The sequence below is a fragment of the Mytilus trossulus genome, chromosome 1 (genome assembly GCF_036588685.1).
Source record: "Mytilus trossulus isolate FHL-02 chromosome 1, PNRI_Mtr1.1.1.hap1, whole genome shotgun sequence".
Taxonomy (NCBI): Eukaryota; Metazoa; Mollusca; class Bivalvia; order Mytilida; family Mytilidae; genus Mytilus; species Mytilus trossulus.
The window spans coordinates 14,452,293-14,472,196 of record NC_086373.1 but is presented as its reverse complement, the minus strand read 5'-3'; the positions used below and the strand labels follow the sequence as shown (position 1 = coordinate 14,472,196).

Sequence of the window (19,904 nt, the reverse complement as noted above, 5' to 3'; positions counted from 1 at the left end):
TCATGAAAATACTTTAGAAAATTCTCACATCTCTATTTATAACAACTTAAAACACCAATCTTCAGAACAATCATGAAAATACTTTAAAAAATTCTCACTAAAAAACCCTGCAAAAATCACCTTAAATTGTTTTTTTGTTTCAAAATTTAGATAACCTTGCAAACATCACTTGTATAAATTGACATGTTGTTGTTTCTTCAATGTCCAGTAGCACATATTTCAAACATATTTAGGTTGAATACAGGAAAAAACAAACCACCTATAGAATGTAAATATCTATAGAATATGAATATGATTGATTGATTGTTGTTTGCTTAACTACCAGTTGAAAATTCCAAATGTTTCAACACTTCACCCTTTGTATTGATCCTGAGAGTCTATTCATGGCGTCCATCTTGAAACCATCAAGTCATAAACACAAACAAACATTAAGGATTTTTCATCTTTTATTATTTAAATTTTTACTTGTACAAACTTCTTACAAGCAACACATTAACAACATTTACACCCTATTTACATAACAATACAATATAAAGCACTCATACTAAATTGTACCATACATCCTTGAGAAAACAAGCACTAAATAATGCAAAAAAATGGGAAAATAAAATAACGAATGGAAACTCAAAATAATTCAAAATGATATGCAATATTTCTTATATAAATAAATACATGAGCTTTAATTTAATAAACCTGACTTGGGGAACAATGTTATGATACAACTGCTTACATATGAAGGTCACCTGACTTGGGGAACAATATTACATTAAAACTGTTTACATTACAAGGTCACCTATCTTGTCCTTTAACATTTTATTACATCCTTTTAACATTTTATTACGCATACAAGTTTTATGAAATATGAGATTATCCTTGATTTGTTTCTAGCATTATCAGATCGTATGTTTATACTAATTCAGATTGAAAAGGGATACAAAAAAGCTAGCATCTCTTTACAAACTATAAAAATACCAAAACCAGAATTGTGACAGCCCTTATAAAGACTTGTTTTTTAGAACTATTTTTTTCAAATTAATTACATTTACATTGGGTATTTTTTTCAGAATTTAAAATTTAAACTTCTTATAATGTGAAATGAGGAATTTATATTAAAATGAACTTCCTAAATATAATTCTTTGAGCCTGATAAACAAATAATAATACAAAATGCAATGTGTTCTTTGAATCAATGCAGTTGCTTTTTTAATCTGAAAGAAGTGATTTTGTTTGAACATTTTATGGAATGTAAAAAAACTTCAACCACTCATCAAAAATATTCAGCAATCTAATCATATACTAGACACTATATCTAAGCAATATAATTTGGCACATGCTTTTCAAGCATTCTTAGCACTTCAAACTTAAAACCATTTAAGGAATGTATGAGCACACTATGAAACAAGGAAAACTAAATGCTTAAACTTCTGCAACTTTTTTTAAAGTTTTATTTAAATAAAAGATGGTAATTTACTTTAAAATTAATTTGAATATGATGTTTATATATTTCCTTTTAACATCTTTATAAAGATAAAAAAAATGACTTGCTGTAAATCATATTTGGCACAGTAAGAAACTGAAACATTACTTATAAATAATAAGCAATTCCTTTGCAAGCTTTTAACAAAGCACTATCCCTGGTTTTATTTACAATGTATAGATACAATAAATAAAAGAATCTGTAATTTTACAGGCAAGATTCTTAAGCAAATATTATGCAAAACTATGATATTGAATTGTCAGATTTTACTCATGTATCAAATTAAAAAAAAAAATTCATGAGATATTTTTATCAAATCAACTGTACAAGAGGAAACAAAATAATGTTTATGATTGGAATAAATAATAATGCCTCACAACTTTTCACTTGTTATTGAGCAGTTATTAAACATATTTGGGAATCAGATCTAGTATTCTTTGATATATACCTTCTAGGTAAGCACCAATATTTATCTCACACTAAATAGACTCAGGATCAAGTCCTATTCATATAAATATACTAAATTGACTACATCATGATTGTATGTTCATATTTACAAAGATTTAACAAAAACAAAAGTTAATAAATAAACAACTATGTACAAATCTAATACTTCTCATATGTTCATCTATATATTCACAATTAACATCATCTACACATAGGTCAAAACATGTCTAGTCACAATATTACAACAGCAAATGTAGGTCATGTATTCCAAATAAAGATAATGCTTCAGGGAAAATTTAGTTCACTTTCATAGGACAATGACATAATTTTTTCTTTCATAAATCATGCCTCGAGATTTGTTTCCTTCATAATCTTTCCATTTCATTATTTATATAACATGTACTAGTAAAAAAATTATCATTAACAAAAAAAAAATGTGTTGTTTTTGATATACATCAGTAAGATAGTAACCTAAAAACACTATGCAAGCAAAGACATTTATTTTTTGATATATTGTTTTTTGTAATTAGACAAGGGTCTTATTCATATATGCAACTTTATCATTCAAAATGCTGATTTGCTGTGTAACAGTTACTAACAAGTTTTTAGCTAATAATGATCACATCATTGGTCTAAGACAATTATTGCACACAAGTCTATGACACACACATATACACATTCTTTCAAGTACCTCCATTAATTACATTCAAGGGCTTTAGCACCATTTTCCATGCACACAATATTTACTTTGTCAAGTCTTTTTCACTATGGATTTTATCCATTAACAAAGTACCATTTACACAGTTATAAACCTTTCATTCGTCTGGACCTTTCACACAATTACATTTGACTTGTTTTACCAGAATGTGACGTTGGGAATATTAAGCACAAATTAACCCGAGTTCTCTCAGTTTGTTCTTTATACAAATTCACTGGAACTTGACCTGAGACAACTATCCAGGATATCTTTATGTACATTTCAGCTGTTGTGATGCCTATCTTTAAAGAATCAAGAAATAAACAAAGTGGAGATCTGTATATTTGATCAAGATTAAGAAAATTCTAGAATAAATGCAGTTACTGATAAAAATCCAGGTTTTATGTAAATCACAACGTAAACAAAGCTGCCAGTGTACAAAGACTAAGAATGATATGACTACCCATTGTTACCCAAGGGCCATCATGAAGATATTATGCTTTAAATTGTCCAATGTTTCTAGGATTAAAACTTGGTCCTGCCTCGAGATTTCTTCTTCGAACTGCCTTTGGGTTTCAGATCTATGTTCCGTAAGATTTTACAATCAACTTTCCAATGGGACTGAATTTGATCGATGTAGGTGCATCATGAGCTTTTATTTGATGAATGTTCTTACACTGGAATTCCTTTTCTCAATTATTTCGACAATAATTGTTCTGTTTATTTCACAGCCATGATTAAATTAAAAGTTCTATAAGAGTTCTTTACATCACACATCTTCTGTCAATGGCTTTATTTCCTAGAAAAGAAACAACAACAATATAATAATAATAATGCCAATAAAACAATTGAATACATGTATGTTTCCAAATTAGATTTTTAGTGAAAACACTTGACTTTCGTGAATTAATAAAAAATCTAATGCATTCAAAATTCATTACATGATTTGCTGATACCCTTGCAAAAGTAATTGAGTTTTTTTTTCTCTTCTCATTAACATAAAATGTCAACATTTTCTTTTTTCTTTATTCAGAGAAGAGAAGTTATTCAACAGCACATTATTACACAAATATCAATGTGAAGGGTTTGAAAATACAATTGGTTTGCAATTTCTTCTAGAACTTTACATGTAACACCAAAAAAATCAGCACACTTAGTTGTGTCATGGTCGGTAACGTCACAATAAATGGAGTGAACTACCAATTCAGCCAGAAAACTGGTAAAATAGCCAATTAATATCAGATTAAAGCCATCTTTTGGAAGTTTGGTTAAAAAGCAAGTGATCGTGAATGACAGCTATAAATAATTGAGGTAAACAACAGGACACTTACAGATTGATCTCCTTTATTATGATGTCCATCCCGGCCCTGGTGACCAATCATCACAGAATGATGGTCATCTGTTGTTGTTGTTTTACGGTATACTGGGTTATCAAAGTTCATACTCTTGATGTTACGTTTCTTCACTCTTCTGTATACAAAACATCCAACCTGGAGAAAGAGATATTATAATTCTTTATAATTTCATACTTTAAAGGAATTTTATTACATGCAAAATTAAGAAATACTGTATATATATTTTCAGTTGCACCTGCCACCAGTCTAACTACATGAACTATGGAGATATATTTTACATTAACAAGAATGTTTGAATAAATATACTTATAACTATAGAAATTCTTTATTTTAAAACAAATGCTGAATGGGACTAGAAAGTTCTGAATTATTAAGATACTTGTAAATGTTTCTTTTGCTCTATGTATAGTAATAATAACTTACAATCAGTAACATGATGACAATGAAACCAACAACACCAATGGCAACAAATGCTACAATTCCTGTCTGTTCCTCTTGCAATGATTTAGGTTGTTCCAAAGTTTTGTTATGTTTCTCTGTAAAAGTTGTGTATTTTGGTCCACCAGTAGAAACAGCAATAATAGGGTGGTGTGTGATTGGCTTCTGTGGTTCATGATGGCCTTGTGTTGTTTCTGGTTTAGGTGCGGGTGTAGTGGATGGTTTTTTGGTTGTTGGAACAGTAATACCAGCTGCAAAGAAAAAAATATTATGAAATAGTTGCACTGTAGTAGAAACATGCCATTCATCAGTGGCACAAGTTCCCCAAGTCAGCAATGCTTATCATTGATACATTTGTAGGAAAATCAAGTGTTATAGGCTTCCCTGAAAAAAGGTAATTAATAAATTTTCCACTATTTACTTGTGTGCTGAAGGGTAAAATGTATACATAAAGAAAGAAAATTAACAGGGGTCACCACATCAGGGGAAATGAATTTGTATGTTTCCCCAAAACTTCACACTTCACTCTAGAGAAGCTCCAGGGAAAAGTTTATGTCACCCTCAATTTTCAGTTAAATATCAAATGTTTCATGTACCTCATGATTTTTGGAAAAATTCTCCATCCAAATGTAACGAACCGATCCAAATGTAAACGAACCGATATTTGATGAGATACAAATTATGTTATCCCTTAAAACAGAACTGATTTGAACTTTTACGTTAATAATTAGTCATGCAGAATTATGAATGAATAAATGAATTTATATGATAAATAAACAAATGATTACAAGCAAACACTCAGAACAGATAGTATTTTAGTGGTTCCAAAGGCTTTGAGAAATCATGCCATTTGGTCAAGAAAGTCATGCTTCTTGACTCTTTTTTTTAACAGGACATTAACATATATGATTTGGACAAAAAATAAAAATTGTACTGGTCATTTGGTCCAGTAATGCATAAATGCTAACTGGACAAAACCAATTTCTACTGGCCTTTGCCAAATGTCAACAACCTTGTGAATGAGCATTTTACTGTTCTCAATAAAAATTCATGGAGATGTTTATAGCTATTCCATTAAAATTTATGTGGGAGGGTAGGAAGGCAAGTTTAATTATTGAATGTTGGTCATGGGTCTTTTTCAGTATGCGTTAATACCATAATGCCAAATTATGACAGGAAAGCAATAAATAAAACACATTTTGGAAAAAAATAATGTTGTTTAAACTTTCTAGTTCACTACTAAAATAAAATTGACAACAATCAACTGCAACACTGAATTTCACAACAATCAACAACAATGAATTCTCACCAGTTGAACTAGTATTCTTATTAGTACTATTAGGTGATGGAGTTGTAGATTTAACTGGTTTTACACTTGAAGTTAGTACAGGAATATCTGTTGCTTCTGTTATAAAGTAAATATTATGAGTTGGGTTAGTATGATGTGTATGATTGCAAGCAAATTTATATTCTGTTATCTACAACAATTGTAATCAGTAATTTTTTGTAAAAATCTCAGTGTTTGAAACTGTTGTCTAGGGTTATTTTGAGTTCCCCAAAAATTCAAAACCAATTAACCTGATCTATATAAAATGTGTTCTTATCAAATTTTTGTGATGACTGAAATTGTTAGAGATAACAAATATCTACCGATAGAAAAGTGATCAAAATGATGATGAAATGATATGAGTATATATAAATATAGAATTAAACATGTTAATGGAAAATTGATATCATGCTATAGCATGTATTAAAATGATGAATGACAATTAAAAAATAAGTGATCTTACCTTTATCAACACAGGTCATTCCATTGAAGGAAAGTTTTTTGCTGTCTGGACAGGCACATGTATACTTTTGTACATTAGGATCGTTAGAATGTGCATCAGGTTTAGGTAAACACAAGTATTCACATCCTCCATTGTTGTTAGCACATGCATTTACACCTATAATTAAAGATAGAAAATGTTTACATCTAAATTTATTTATTTGCGAAATATATTTAGTTAAATCAGGGATGGCAACAATTGAGATGGACAATTAAAACATCTAAATTCTAAAAGGTAGAAGTACATATCTTTTACCATTCCATTTATTAGTCAGATTCACATAAATTTAGAAAAAAGTTACAAAATTCAGTGTTTAATTAACATGTTAAATGTTTCTTATGCCAAGTTATGGCATGATTTTGATTTTTGATATCAAAAGACTTTATGCTTTCTAGATTTCCCACATGATGTTAAGAAAGGATTTAAATTTTAAAATTGGTTGCCTTTCTCAGTGTTGAATGATATAAATGTCTTACCAGATTTTTGAATAGATGAATGATAAATTTTCAAGTCCATTGGTGAACGAAGACCTAGGGCTACTTGTTGGAAGTCTTCTCCAGTGTGTTTGTTGGCCTTACGGATTGAATCAGATGACCAATCAGTCCAATAGACATCATCTTCAAATACAGCAACAGCAAATGGATGGGCAATGTGTTTAGCATTGTGTACAACTGTACGGATGTTTGATCCATCTAATTGAGATGACTTGATTGTATGTAGTTTAGCATCGATCCAAAATAATCTACTGTCAACATAATCTAAAAAGAAAGAATGAATATTAAATTGTGTTACAATCACTATATAATTCCCTCTTCTGGTTAGATGCTTGATGAACAATTTCCAAATCAAGCAATCCAAATAGACAAGTTAACTTGTGTTGTTAAGATATTGTAGCATTGGCAGTAATCTCATACCCCTTTATCATTACTGTATTTCTATAATTGAAAAGCCTGTCATTTCCGTACACTAATCACACAGTTAAAGGTAAATGATGGGTAAGGATGCTGTTAAACATAAAGAATGTAACTTTTTTTTACTGTATTCGTTGACCAGCATATTGATATACTTATGTCTTTGAACAAATACATTCATTGTTTATTTCTGAGAAATGAACTCACCAATGGTAATACTGTTAGGCCAGACAACATCCTTGGAAATGATTTTTCTGTCAGATCCGTCCATGCCAATTCTCTCAATCTTTGGACTTTTACCCCAATCAGTAACATACATGTATCTGTATAGAATGAACAAATTAAAATATACTGTTTAAACAATTTCCAAACAAACACTTTTGAAGAATTGGCATTAATGGCTCATTATAAAATATCGTACTTCAGAGAAAAGGATTGTAGAAAGTTTAAGTCTTAAGTTTAAATTGATATGTTCAGTTTTCTTTAATTACAAAACTTGCAGTAATGTTATAACATACCCATTTCTTGGATCCAAAACTATTCCTCTTGGTTCATCTAAATCATTGGTGACAACTGTGACAGTTTTATCTCCATCCAGACTGGATACCTGTATGCTGTTTAATCCAGTGTCAGTCCAGTACAGAAGATCATGAATCCAGTCAATAGCAATACCATCAGGTGTATCTATGTTGGCCTTAATCACTACTTTTTTGTTGTTCATCACGGTGCCATTCCCCATTTCAGTCCTGTAAAACAAATATATGTTGCATTTTGTGTGTCGTCATTTATAATCATTCTAAGAAACAGCAACATGTGCAAAGACCTTTCTTTTTTTTTTTTTTTAATAAAACCATGAATTGGAATTGTATCAAACTTTTCTTTATTAATGTAAAAATTATTCAAAACTCTGTTAACTTGATCCTGAACTAATATGTAGTCCGATATGAAGTCTGATTACTTGCTGGGTTTCTTACTTCATCATCATCATCTCAGTTAGTAATGATCAACCTACCTTGATATTTGTTGTAGATTGACATCAGACCAATAAACATATTTCTCTTTATAGAAACCAACAGAAACAGCACTTGAAAGTCCTTCTACAACTGGTTCCAACAACCATGTTCCTACTTCCAACCTTCTTACATCATGTTTGTTGGCAAACAGTAACCAAGGTCTTGGACCTGTTGAAATCAAAGTTTATTTTTCAAAATCTATGTATTTGCATTTACTCCTTTAAACTGATTATTTTCACTTTCAAAAAGAGGAAGGGTGGCGACATATTTCTTTATATAAAATAAACAAGAATGTGTCCTCAGTACACGAATGCCCCACTCGCATTATCATTTTCCATGTTAAGTGGACCGTGAAATTGGGGTCAAACTCTAATTTGGAATTAGAAAGATCATATCATAGGAAACATGTGTAGTAAGTTTGAAGTCAATTAGACTTCAACTTCATCAAAAACTACCTTGACCAAAAACTTTAACCTGGAGCGGGACGGACGGACAGACCAGAAAACATAATGCCCCTCTACTATCGTAGGTGGGGCATAAAAAAACTTTCCCTTTCAATTAACCAATGAAGTTTTTAAACTTTAATTTAAATCAAATTAATTTAGACTAACTGAGAGGAATTCACATGTATCAATTGATTCTAATTTATCTTTATAATGCTAGTTCATTTATCTCCTTTTCAAGATATAATATATCCAAGTTGTATATTAAGTTTTTTTCATTTAAATCCATCAATTATTTTCATAACCTTGTTTGTTGAGGGTGTAATATGTTTATTGTTATATCATCATTTTAATTTTAGTTAAAAATAAATTGTATAACATACCATCAATTTTACAAGTTGTTTTGCCTGGTTTACCAAGAATAAAATCCTTCCTGTAACCTTCTTCACACTCACACTTGTAATGACCCTTTTCATCAATACATTTTTGTGAACAAACTGGAATGCTGCTTTCTGTACATTCATTAATATCTGTAAAAAAAATCAAATATAAATAAACATCATGCTTTGTTGCAGAGATCATATAAATATCAAAAGGCTCTATATTTTAACCCAACAGCCATTGACCAAAAAATGTAATACAATACAATTCTAGAACTACAATGTATATACGAGTCACATATTTAAGTACACGATCTATGAGGAAAACCAAGTGTCTTAGGAGGTATATACATCTTTTGCCAATGAACTCTAAATATATATCAAAATTTTTCAAATTATAATGTTTTTCTTTAAACTAAAGTTTCTGTACCAAGGACTTTTAATTTATCAAAATGTTTATAATATATGTATATATATAATTCGTCTAAACATCAGCCCAACAATGTTAGATCTGTTCTTCCCTCACTGGGATTTGAACTGGCATGCTACTGAGATATCATCGATATCGTGGCACCAGATCGCCTTGCACTATATATATATATATATATTGCAGTTATTACTTGTCAAGTTACTTACTGACACATATACTTGTCCCATTTAGTCTGTATCCACTGTTGCATGAACATTTAGCTTTTGCACCAACTAGAGGTTCACATATATGGTCACAACCACCATTGTTTGTTTTACAAGGATCAGCTGAAAAGAAAAGACATTAAATTTGTAACAGATGTACAATGTGTAGACAATTATTAACATTAATAATTAAATTAGATATCATAAACAATTCACCAGATTTATATGTAAATGCTTTTATTCTATCAAAATATATTTGCCAGAATTTTGAAATAAAAAAAATAAATTGATTATTATGTTTTATGCAAAGACTTTGTTTTAGACAGCTATAAACACCATTTTTCATTATACATTAGAGGTACAAAAACAAATAAAAATCTGAGGTTAGGAATTTTACAGCAACCCGGTTAGTGTCAGATCTGAAGACCTTGATGTACTTAAAAATGGACATGCAACAGTAATTAATCACTTAAATATTTGTCTATAATGTAAAATAAAAGCGAAAATAAAAAAGAAAATGAAGCTTTTTGTTTTAGAAACTAAACCACAATTATTCTGCTTCTTAGCAAATAAGATAATCTAAAAATGCATATAGCTAAACCAACAGTACAATGTTTATATGAGTAGATAAACATGTCCAAGGTTACACTTGAAAATACAAAAGAGAATGAAGGACAAGCCAATTGAGCACTCTCTGATGAAAACACTCTCTGATGACTACAATCATTCAACTACATCTATTGACAAAATATAGGGACAACTGGCTGTTAAGCAGTGTTCACTGGTGACTGGTACTAAAAGGAAGGAAAACACTTGATGTTGCCTTACATTAAAAAAGACCATGCTTTAGAAAGATAGGTCATAGTCTTGCATTATATGGAATAAAAGTCGAGAGCTGGCAAACATGATGAATGAAAGCATTCTGACTTCATAACAAGAATTTCTATTTAAAAAATTTATTATACATAAATACATGTAGAATATTCAAGACTGTGCCTAATGATTAGATTCTAAAGGATTTATGTTTTGTTGTGAGCTAAATATGAAATCCTGTTGCCGAAAAAAATCATTAGTTCATTGTCTAGTTCTTCCAAATTTTTTATGTCCAAATTTGATAAATGAGTTTGGTTTGTTTTCAATCTTCAGCTTTAAATTTCATCAGTATTACAGTCTACCATATTTTATCTTTATTTTTGAGTGACAACAATTCCTGCTCAAGCTAGCTACAAAATTTTATTGTGTTTTTTTTTAATTCACAGGTTTTTTAAGACTCTGTTTAAGCGTGCTGACTAGTTAGTATATTTATCTGATCTTAGAAATGAATAAAGCATGCGGCAGACAACATACAAATACAATGAATGATACACATACTTCCAGGTTCAGTCCCATTAAACACAGCTAATGAATGAAAGAATGAATGTGGATGTTACCAAGAAAGTTAAATTAATATACAGCTCAGTATAAATATACTGAACTGTAAAAACTACTGTTTAAATTTACATTTTAATAGAAAGATCAAATTCTACGATTGAGCCTTGGTGTTCTAAAGATAAATTTAAAGCATCAATATACATGTGTCACACACAGCGTGTTATTCTAGAAAAATTGATTATGCAGTGAATAGAAGGCATGTACTACTTTCAGCTTTATTTTAAGGAAAGACATAAAAAAATTAAAGGAAATACTGTAAAATATTTTTTTTCAAATTCTTTGTGGAAATGAGTTATGTTAGTTGATCCACATCAAAATTACCAATTAATTATTCCATGTTCCATTATTATTTTCTTTATTTTACGAATCTGATACTCATTTACATTCTTAACATATGATGACATGTATATAAATATACTGGTCAAATCCAGAACTATTAGAGACAAGTAGCTAGGCAACATGCTGTCTGATATATAAAAAACAATATTTACCATCACAGATAGTTGATGATTCATCTTCCCAGCCTAAACAATCATTCAAATGGTCACAGACTTTAGAGTAGTCAATACACAACTTTCCATTATTGTAGCAATCAAACTGGTTATCTGGGCAATGTTTAACAACACCAGCTGAAAGAAAAAAATGTACATCAATTAAAATAGTACTTAAATCATGATTTGAAAATTTACAATTCTTGTGGGGTTGACATTTTATCCATCAACCTCTATATTACAGTTAAATTGGTAGTTATATAAACAATATAAAATAAGGAGAAGATTCCTATTTTGAAGAAAAATGGCTTCATTCAAGATTTACATCAATTTGGAGAAAATATAACTTCTGTTAAGGAAGAAAGTAAAATTAATTTTCTACATCATAATGGCTTTGAAATGAAGGATAAATGGGATTGGCAATACAATAACATTCCATAATAACACTTACTGCAATGTCCCTGTGAATCACCAGTACAGTCTAAAATGAAGGATAAAATGGGATTGGTCAGAGCTCCAGATAAGCTGCGTATTTGTGTGATCACGCAATACAAATAATCAAAAACCCAATGCAATTATTTCAGTTTATATATTATTTTTTTCATTTTAGTTGATAAGTGAATAAACATATCCGTTTTTTAAGTCTATGCTGCTTGACACTTTCTTTGTTTTTGGTCTTATTGTTCTGTATGCTTAAGATAGTTGTTTTAATGCAGTATAACATTGCCATTTATTTATTTGATGTTGCAGACTTATTTGTATATTTAAGTTGAATGTGGTTTCTGTCATTAAACCATCCTTTAAACCTGGTGAAGGTTTTTGGGTATATCTTAAATCTGAGAAAATACAAAACTGACAACCTTAAAATGGGACACAAATTAAATGTACAATTGCTTGTCAGTGAATAAACCAAATAAAACAAATCTGTTCAATTACATAAAAAAAATGTGGGCAAACCCTCAATTTGTGAATTCTTATCTGGAGCTCTGATTGGTAATACAAAGGAATATTCCATGATAACACTTACTACAATTAACTTCATCTGAACCATCAGTACAATCTGGGAGGCCATCACATCTCATAACATGGTCAACACAGTGTCCACTATCACACTTAAACTGGTCAGCAGAACATGTGTAGGTACCTAGGTAAGATATGTATGTTAAAAATAAAAATCTTAATCATTCCACATGTGGTCATTATACTTTTAGTGATTATGCAACACCTACATATATTAAATTTAAAATTTGAAATATCAATATTAAAGGGTTGAATATATAGTCTGCCTTGTGACTGAATGATGCAAGTCCATTGTTTGTAAATATGAATGTAGTTTTAGAGTACATACTATCAATCTGTTTGGAAAACATGCCAAATTTAATATCTTGACAATTATTGCACCAGTTTTCAACTTCTGGCTAAGTGCCAAATACAAAATATAACAAATTTATAAGCATAATATGCCCTTTAGAATTATAAAACCAAAACAATTATGACCTTAAATGTCTTAGTCTATGATTGAAATGATAAAGTGTAAAAATAATGAACCCTTACACTTCATTAATTCTATGTATTCAATGGCAATGCAATTTTCAATAGTATGAAATTGTGCCAAATTTCTTTTTACATATTTTATTTTATTTAAATACTGCCAATTTAAGTAAAGCCATTTCGATCATTGACATATGCACCAGATAAGTCAATATCAACTTGTATTATTTGCCAAAATTTGCTTTTTAAAAACAAATACAAATGTACAGAATTAGTTTTTATTGGCTTCCAATTTAAGTAGTTTGTTTTGTAATTAAATCCACAATTATCTCATTTAATACCCAGTGAAATGTTTATTTGACTTGTCCTACTAAATTTGGAAGCCCCAAATTGATAGATTTTATATATTGTAAATGATTTTAAAATGATACTCTATCATAATCCAGCAAACTTACAATTCTTTTCATCTGAACCATCAAAGCAGTCTTCATCACCATCACATTTCCAGTTGTTAAGAATACATTGTTCCTCATACAAACAAGCCCACTCTGTCTCAATACATGTGTTCTTGTGTGGATCCTTCTGACAACTACTTGTTTCATCACTATGGTCATCACAATCATGGTCGCCATCACATTTCCAGTCTTGATCTATACATTTACCATCAGAACATTGGAACTGGTCATTAGTACAAACTGAGGCTGCAAATAAAATAACAATTACATGTAACACAGGTTTGTTGATTAACAAATTAAATATATTCACGGTTTTCATTTATCTTAACAGATGCAAAATTATTATGTAAATAGTCTTTTAAGACAAATATTACTGAATACTTCAGAGACACATTCTTTCATCCTGAATTAAAAAATTATTATTCAATATAAAAAATTAAGACTAGGTTAACAGTCAGAGATATAACTCTATAGGGTTATTACAGAAAATAACTTATTTGTGTTATAACAGATACTTTTCCTTAAATTTTCTAAATCTGTAATAACATATGTTTGTTATTTGTAAAATTATTTAATCTATAGTGGACTCTAGGGAACTCTTGAGACTTTAGGCAGAAACTAAATGCATAGCCTTGATAATTAATTTTTAATTTGAATTAATACATTTTTAATTAACCATGGTCAATCAATGAGACAAGGCTATTTAAGAATTAACTTAGCTGTGATAACAAGGCTGAGTTATTAAAGGAATGTAACTTATTATATATGACACTTGGGAATTACTGAGAAACTTGCGCAGAACCTTATTACATGCTCTGGTCATTATTTCTTACAATAAATTTAAATACATTGTAATTAAGCATGATTTATGTCTGAGCAAATGCTTTGAAGTGATATAGAGAAGCCGTGATAACACCCTTTAGTTGTTATAGGCATATTTTTTCTGTAATAACATATAGGTGTACTATTCAAAATTGGAATACTATGAACAGTTATATCTTTCAATAGTTAAGTATACATAAAGACAATAGTAATATCAATAGAAATTGTATAAATTTTAACTAAATTTATGATGTATATATATTGTCCCTTTGAAACATGTAACATACACATGTTATCACAGTTCTTTGATTTTTTAGTCCACAATAACAAATGTATGTTATTTCCCTGTAATAACCCTATAGAGTTATATCCCTGACTGGTAAGATCAAAGGATGGATAAGGTAAAAAAGAGTCTTTCTGTGCTTTGACATAATACTATTACATACTGCAATTCTTCTCGTCACTGCTATCACCACAATCATCTTCGCCATCACATAGCCATTTCTTTGTCAGACATTTACCATTGGCACATCGCATCTCATCCTCAGCACATGTTGGAGCATCTGTGAAAAAAATGTACCTACATTAAACAACGAATTTTAGCCAAAAAAATACTTTTCCTTAATGTTTAAAATTATGAAAGAGTTTTTTTCAGGAATTCTGTATTATTACCTTTATTATCATGATTATATTCTAGTTTCTAAGGTAACGATGTATATTCTGTTTTATTTAATGCAGAATTATAAAATGACATACCACAAGTTTCGTCTTCCCCCTCTGAACAATCTTTGGTTCCATCGCACCGCCAACTACTGGAGATACACTGTCCATTGTTACATCTGAATTCCTCTGGCTTACACTGGGTACCTGAAGAGACAAAATAAGATATTTCAATTACCACTTTAATACTATGTATAAAATGAATTAAATGTTTTGTAAAAATTTGTTCATTATATTATTACTCATCACATTGAATGGATTCCATAATACACAAGTGGAAAAGAATTTCATACTTCCTTAATGGACATCTGAAACCTTTCAAATCACAGTTCATGTTTGGAATTGAATTCAGATTACTTAATCTATGATTTCTGTGGATAACATTGTAAACTGTTGTCTTTCGTAGCAAGTCTCTTTGCACACTATAATTTTAGTCTTCCCTAAATTAGTTCTCATTTTGATTATTATTTTACCAGGAGTAATAACCTAAAACTTAACATTCAATGACTCACATATTTAAATAGGATATTTCATAAAATATATGTGTTGTGTTGATTATAACTAACCATTGCATACAGCAGTTGATTCATCGGTGCCATCATAACAATCTTTTTCTCCATCACATTTCCATTTCTGAAGTATGCATTGTCCTGAAGTACACTGAAATTCATCCGGAGGGCAGGTTTTAGAATCTGCAAATGTCAAAAGTTTTCTCCTTATAATTATGTCATTTATTTTTCTCTTTTTATGTATATATACATATAAATGATAAGTTCTTCTTGTGAACATCAACTATTCAGGCTAAAAGGACCATTTGTTGGCAAGGTTGTAGGTACTTCCTTGTTTATATGAAAGACATGTTCATGCAGTTGAGAAAGACTAATCATGTTTTTCGTAAACATTTCATTTAAAATTTCAGAGGCTTATTATTCTGATGTGTTACTTTGAAACTTCTTGATTGTATTAATAACTGAGAAAAATTTACTGTCAGAAATAAGTTTGTAAATAAACTTTTATTTTAAACAATTCCTGTCATAACACATGTTACATATAAATCAACAATGGCAATCTTCCATCAAAATCAAATGTCTAATTTGACCTGGATAATGTGCCAAATTAAGACAATTAAACTAATGCAGTTGAACATATTCCAAATAATTATTAGGCCTTCTTGAAATTTTATTATTAATCTTGATATAAATGCTATTATTCTCAGATTTAACAAATAAACTATCAAAAGTATCCTCTATTTCAAAATTTAGTAGTTCATATTCCATGTACTCAAATTGACATTTCTATTTCTGCAAATAATTGGGTTTTCTTTAATATTTAGTAATAAAGTAAAGAATTTTAAAATATTAACATGTTTCTCAGGTGTGTCAGAATACTGTCTTCTGATTGGTCTATTCTTAAGAATGTGACCTCAGACCATTTTATGAACCAATGGGAAATCAGGTCATATTATTGATACAGAAACATTATCAAATACATAAATATTTATAATTTTCATGTTTAACAACATATCATTAATATTTCAAATGACAGTAAATTGCAGAAACAGTCTATATATTCATAATAAACGCATTTATGTTACTGATAACATATTAACAGAAAATTTTGAAAACTGTGTTACACATGATAATTTTGACACACCCAATATTCTAAAAGAGTCGGGATAGTACTGGTTTTATGACTGTAAACTATACTGTACGTACCACAATTTTGCTCGTCTGATGTATCACCGTATCCGCAATCGCTATCCCCATCACATCTCCAGTTCATCGCAATGCATCTTCCTGTTGTTACGCATTTGAATTGGGTTTCAAAACAACTGGCAGCAGCTGAAAATAAGTGGAATAAATAAATATATATATACAACAACACCAATAAATGATTCGTTCAGGAATTCTAACTTACGTTGTCTTAAGTTCAGTGCAAGTCTGTCAACGCCACACTTGCCGATTTTACGCTACTTTAATAGTGACACTTGTACACAGAAGTCGTTGAACATTTAAGCTAAATAAAATGAACAAAATAATAATAATAGAGACTGCTATTAAAACTTATAAACATTACATTTAAATGTGTTTCAATTCGAAAAACTCGTCAAACATGAAAACATGAAAATTCGCAAGTAAGCCTTGCCGGCCGGCATGTCAAAATCATGTAATGTAAAAAAAAGTCTTACCTTCTTCACATGTAATTGATGATATTAGTACATTAGCAATTACAGTAAATAACAGTATGGATAATTTCTTCATTTTTGCCAAAATTTCACTTTAAATCCTGAAATATGTGAGCTGTTTGGACTACACGTCAGACGTTGTGGTCTATCCCAGTAGTTGTAACAGCGAGGTCAACTGGGGATCTTGAAAATACGTCTGGCTGTTCCGCTAATTTAGTATATAAAACACTGTAATTCTATGAAAAATTTAGAGTCCTAGATGTATGAAAGTTTTTCCACAATGTCAAAAATGAATATCGCACACTCTCAAAGTGGTGTTGTGATCTCAGACGAATTTTAGTTCTGAAACGTCACCAGTTTGCCGATCGGAAGGTTTGTAATGAATATTCATGAGAAAATCAGGCGATATCAACCTTTCGAAATACGGATGACAAATTCGATTGGTTACTGTAAACCACATGACGAAATCCATGGGAATACACACTATTTTCATTGATAAACTGGTCATGATCTATTTTATTTTTAATTTGAAAAGTGTTTAAACAAGATTTCACTGTTACTGTGAAACGTTCACTGGAAGTGTTGTTTCTTTTTCTTCACGGTTCCTACTTTAGTGAAAATAACTGTGTTGATTTTTCAGGGAATCATTGATCAAAGTATATGACCCCATCTTAAACAGACAATGCCCCGGCCTCTTATTCTGGAAAAAAATTATTCTGGGTCCCCTACTGGCCAGTATAAATATATATAAGTTCAGCAATCTCATGGTTGGGAGAAGGCGTAGTTTATAATGAAAAACAATTACAGGCGGATCCAGACGCCCCCCTTTTTTGTGGGAAAAAATCATGTTGTTGATATAGGGAATGACTGAGCCCCCCTGGAACCACCACTTGGGATTATGGTGTACGTAATAGGGAAACGTAATAGGGAAAAAGAGGGAAATTAGCAACATAATAGAGAATAATAATAATAAAAAAAAAAAAATCTCCCGCAAATCCAGACTCTATCTCTTTTTGGTCCAAACAATTAACCAACAGTCGTGAAATTTGACTGGCAAGATACTGCGACTGCAATATTAAAACAGGAAAGTCTTTTGAGATTATGCATTTTCAATATCCAATAGTTTCGTCCAGGGTGTCAGTGAAATTTTCTGTTTCTAGTGGGTACATTTTAACGTATTAAATGATTATTGTACACCAAAATGTTACTTTGAATGAGTGAATGTGAATTGAAAAGAGTATATCTTAAATTTTAACAATTTTAAGTGACACAAACTATTTTTTTTTATCCAAACACACCAATGTTGTGATGATTCATTACATAGGTATTTCGCTTGACCCACTGATATTTTTGTGTTTTAAATGTTATGATATTTAATATACTATAATATATATGTAAAATTGATCATGATCTGGCATTATATAAATAACACATAGCTGAGAGGGTGATAGAGCAGATTGGTACCCCGAGAAAACATTGTCAACCGCGGCGAAGCAAAGGTTGACAATGCCTTTTCGAGGGGTTCCAATCTGCTCTATCACCCTCTCAGCTATGTGTTATTTAATTTATTATACTGAATGTGCTGTCATTATTGGCTTTTACAGATTACTTTTATTTTTAAATATTTTGTATGACGTCACGTTCATAACAACGTTACGGTCATTAGAAAACAAAACAAAAAGTCAAGCAAGATGTTTTATTTTATTTATTTTAACAGTCGAAAATAACATCTGAGCCAAAACGTAGAACTTAAGCATTGTATTTAATTCCTTGATGTAAATTCAATTCATTGTTCTATGAATTATCGATTTCTGATTGGTCTAGACGAGAGGGTAACATTAAAAAAAATTGTCACCCGCTCAGCCATGTGATAGAGTAAATTGACACCCTCGTCTTAGCCAATCAAAATATGGCATTTTAGCGTGAAGTATAATAATTGTAATTATACCACATGCACCTTATGTTCATATGTAACCAACTTTTTCTTCGCGACAAGATTACGATTGCATGCTCATTTCATACCCCCCCTTCCCCCCCCCAAAAAAAAAGTTGCCAGTGAAGGAAAAAATACACTATTATATAACTTTTTTATCACTGCGTTGGTTTTTCTCTATTTATTTGCGCACCTACTGGCCGCATTTGACTGTTTTTATATAGAATATTCGTCTCTAATTCAAATTATTACGGCATATATATATATATATCTCGTAGCTCTTCTTTAAAATTTCAGTTTGATTTAAGTATTTATAAATATAAATATGTTGTTTTTTACACTTTTTAGCCGTTTATATAAATATAATATACACCCACATAAAAGATTTTGAGACCAAATGAACCACGAGATGTAAATAATCAAAATATGCCTACGTGGACATAAATACCTTCTGTAATAAAGAGTCTCATTTGTATGCCCCCTTCGCTAAATTAAGTGTTACCCTTGAGCTTCCGTCCTTTCATTTTTCTTCTTCTGTCTTTCTGTTTTTCCGTAACCTAATGCAAGTTTTATCAAACTCTAACACAATGCGAAGAACCACAACACACATACACAGAGATCGGATTTGCCGTGGCAGTGAGCTGAATTGGGTTTACATAAAAGAGAATAAATCTAGAAAGGGCAAAATGATGGGCAAAAATATAAAGATTGGAGAATAATCGAAGATAATTAATCGAATACAGAACGGGGTGC

The 19,904-nt window shown here is 30.4% G+C and overlaps 1 protein-coding gene across 5 annotated transcripts; it reads right to left on the bottom strand.

Annotated features, from left to right (window-relative positions):
• Positions 1 to 428: 428 nt before the first annotated feature.
• Positions 429 to 17,602, bottom strand: LOC134716050 (very low-density lipoprotein receptor-like). 5 transcript variants are annotated; one of them, XM_063578758.1, is made up of 21 exons: positions 17,222 to 17,602; positions 16,749 to 16,874; positions 15,600 to 15,725; positions 15,070 to 15,180; positions 14,760 to 14,876; positions 13,492 to 13,737; positions 12,573 to 12,689; positions 11,997 to 12,026; positions 11,546 to 11,683; positions 10,995 to 11,021; positions 9,627 to 9,746; positions 8,994 to 9,140; positions 8,167 to 8,335; positions 7,673 to 7,900; positions 7,362 to 7,477; positions 6,720 to 7,001; positions 6,205 to 6,360; positions 5,724 to 5,819; positions 4,400 to 4,665; positions 3,953 to 4,111; positions 429 to 3,420 (listed from the first exon to the last, which is right to left on the bottom strand). In XM_063578758.1, the coding sequence occupies exons 1-21, from the start codon at positions 17,292 to 17,294 to the stop codon at positions 3,391 to 3,393; spliced, it is 2,880 nt and encodes a 959-aa protein (XP_063434828.1). In that variant the 5' UTR covers positions 17,295 to 17,602; the 3' UTR covers positions 429 to 3,390. The 5 variants fall into 5 exon arrangements, with proteins under 5 accessions (XP_063434828.1, XP_063434839.1, XP_063434848.1 ...); XM_063578769.1 differs by lacking the exon at positions 10,995 to 11,021; XM_063578778.1 differs by lacking the exon at positions 11,997 to 12,026.
• Between the last annotated feature and the right edge of the window lie 2,302 nt (positions 17,603 to 19,904).

Excerpts from the sequence above, each read along its gene's own strand:
- LOC134716050 (XM_063578758.1), bottom strand. The coding sequence starts at position 17,294 with ATGAAGAAATTATCCATACTGTTATTTACTGTAATTGCTAATGTACTA. Across the intron at positions 13,738-14,759 it reads CAGTGACGAGAAGAATTGCA|CCTCAGTTTGTACTAATGAC; the intron begins GTATGTAATAGT and ends TTTTATTTGCAG. Across the intron at positions 12,690-13,491 it reads TGGTTCAGATGAAAAGAATT|GTACCTACACATGTTCTGCT; the intron begins GTAAGTTTGCTG and ends TATCTTACCTAG.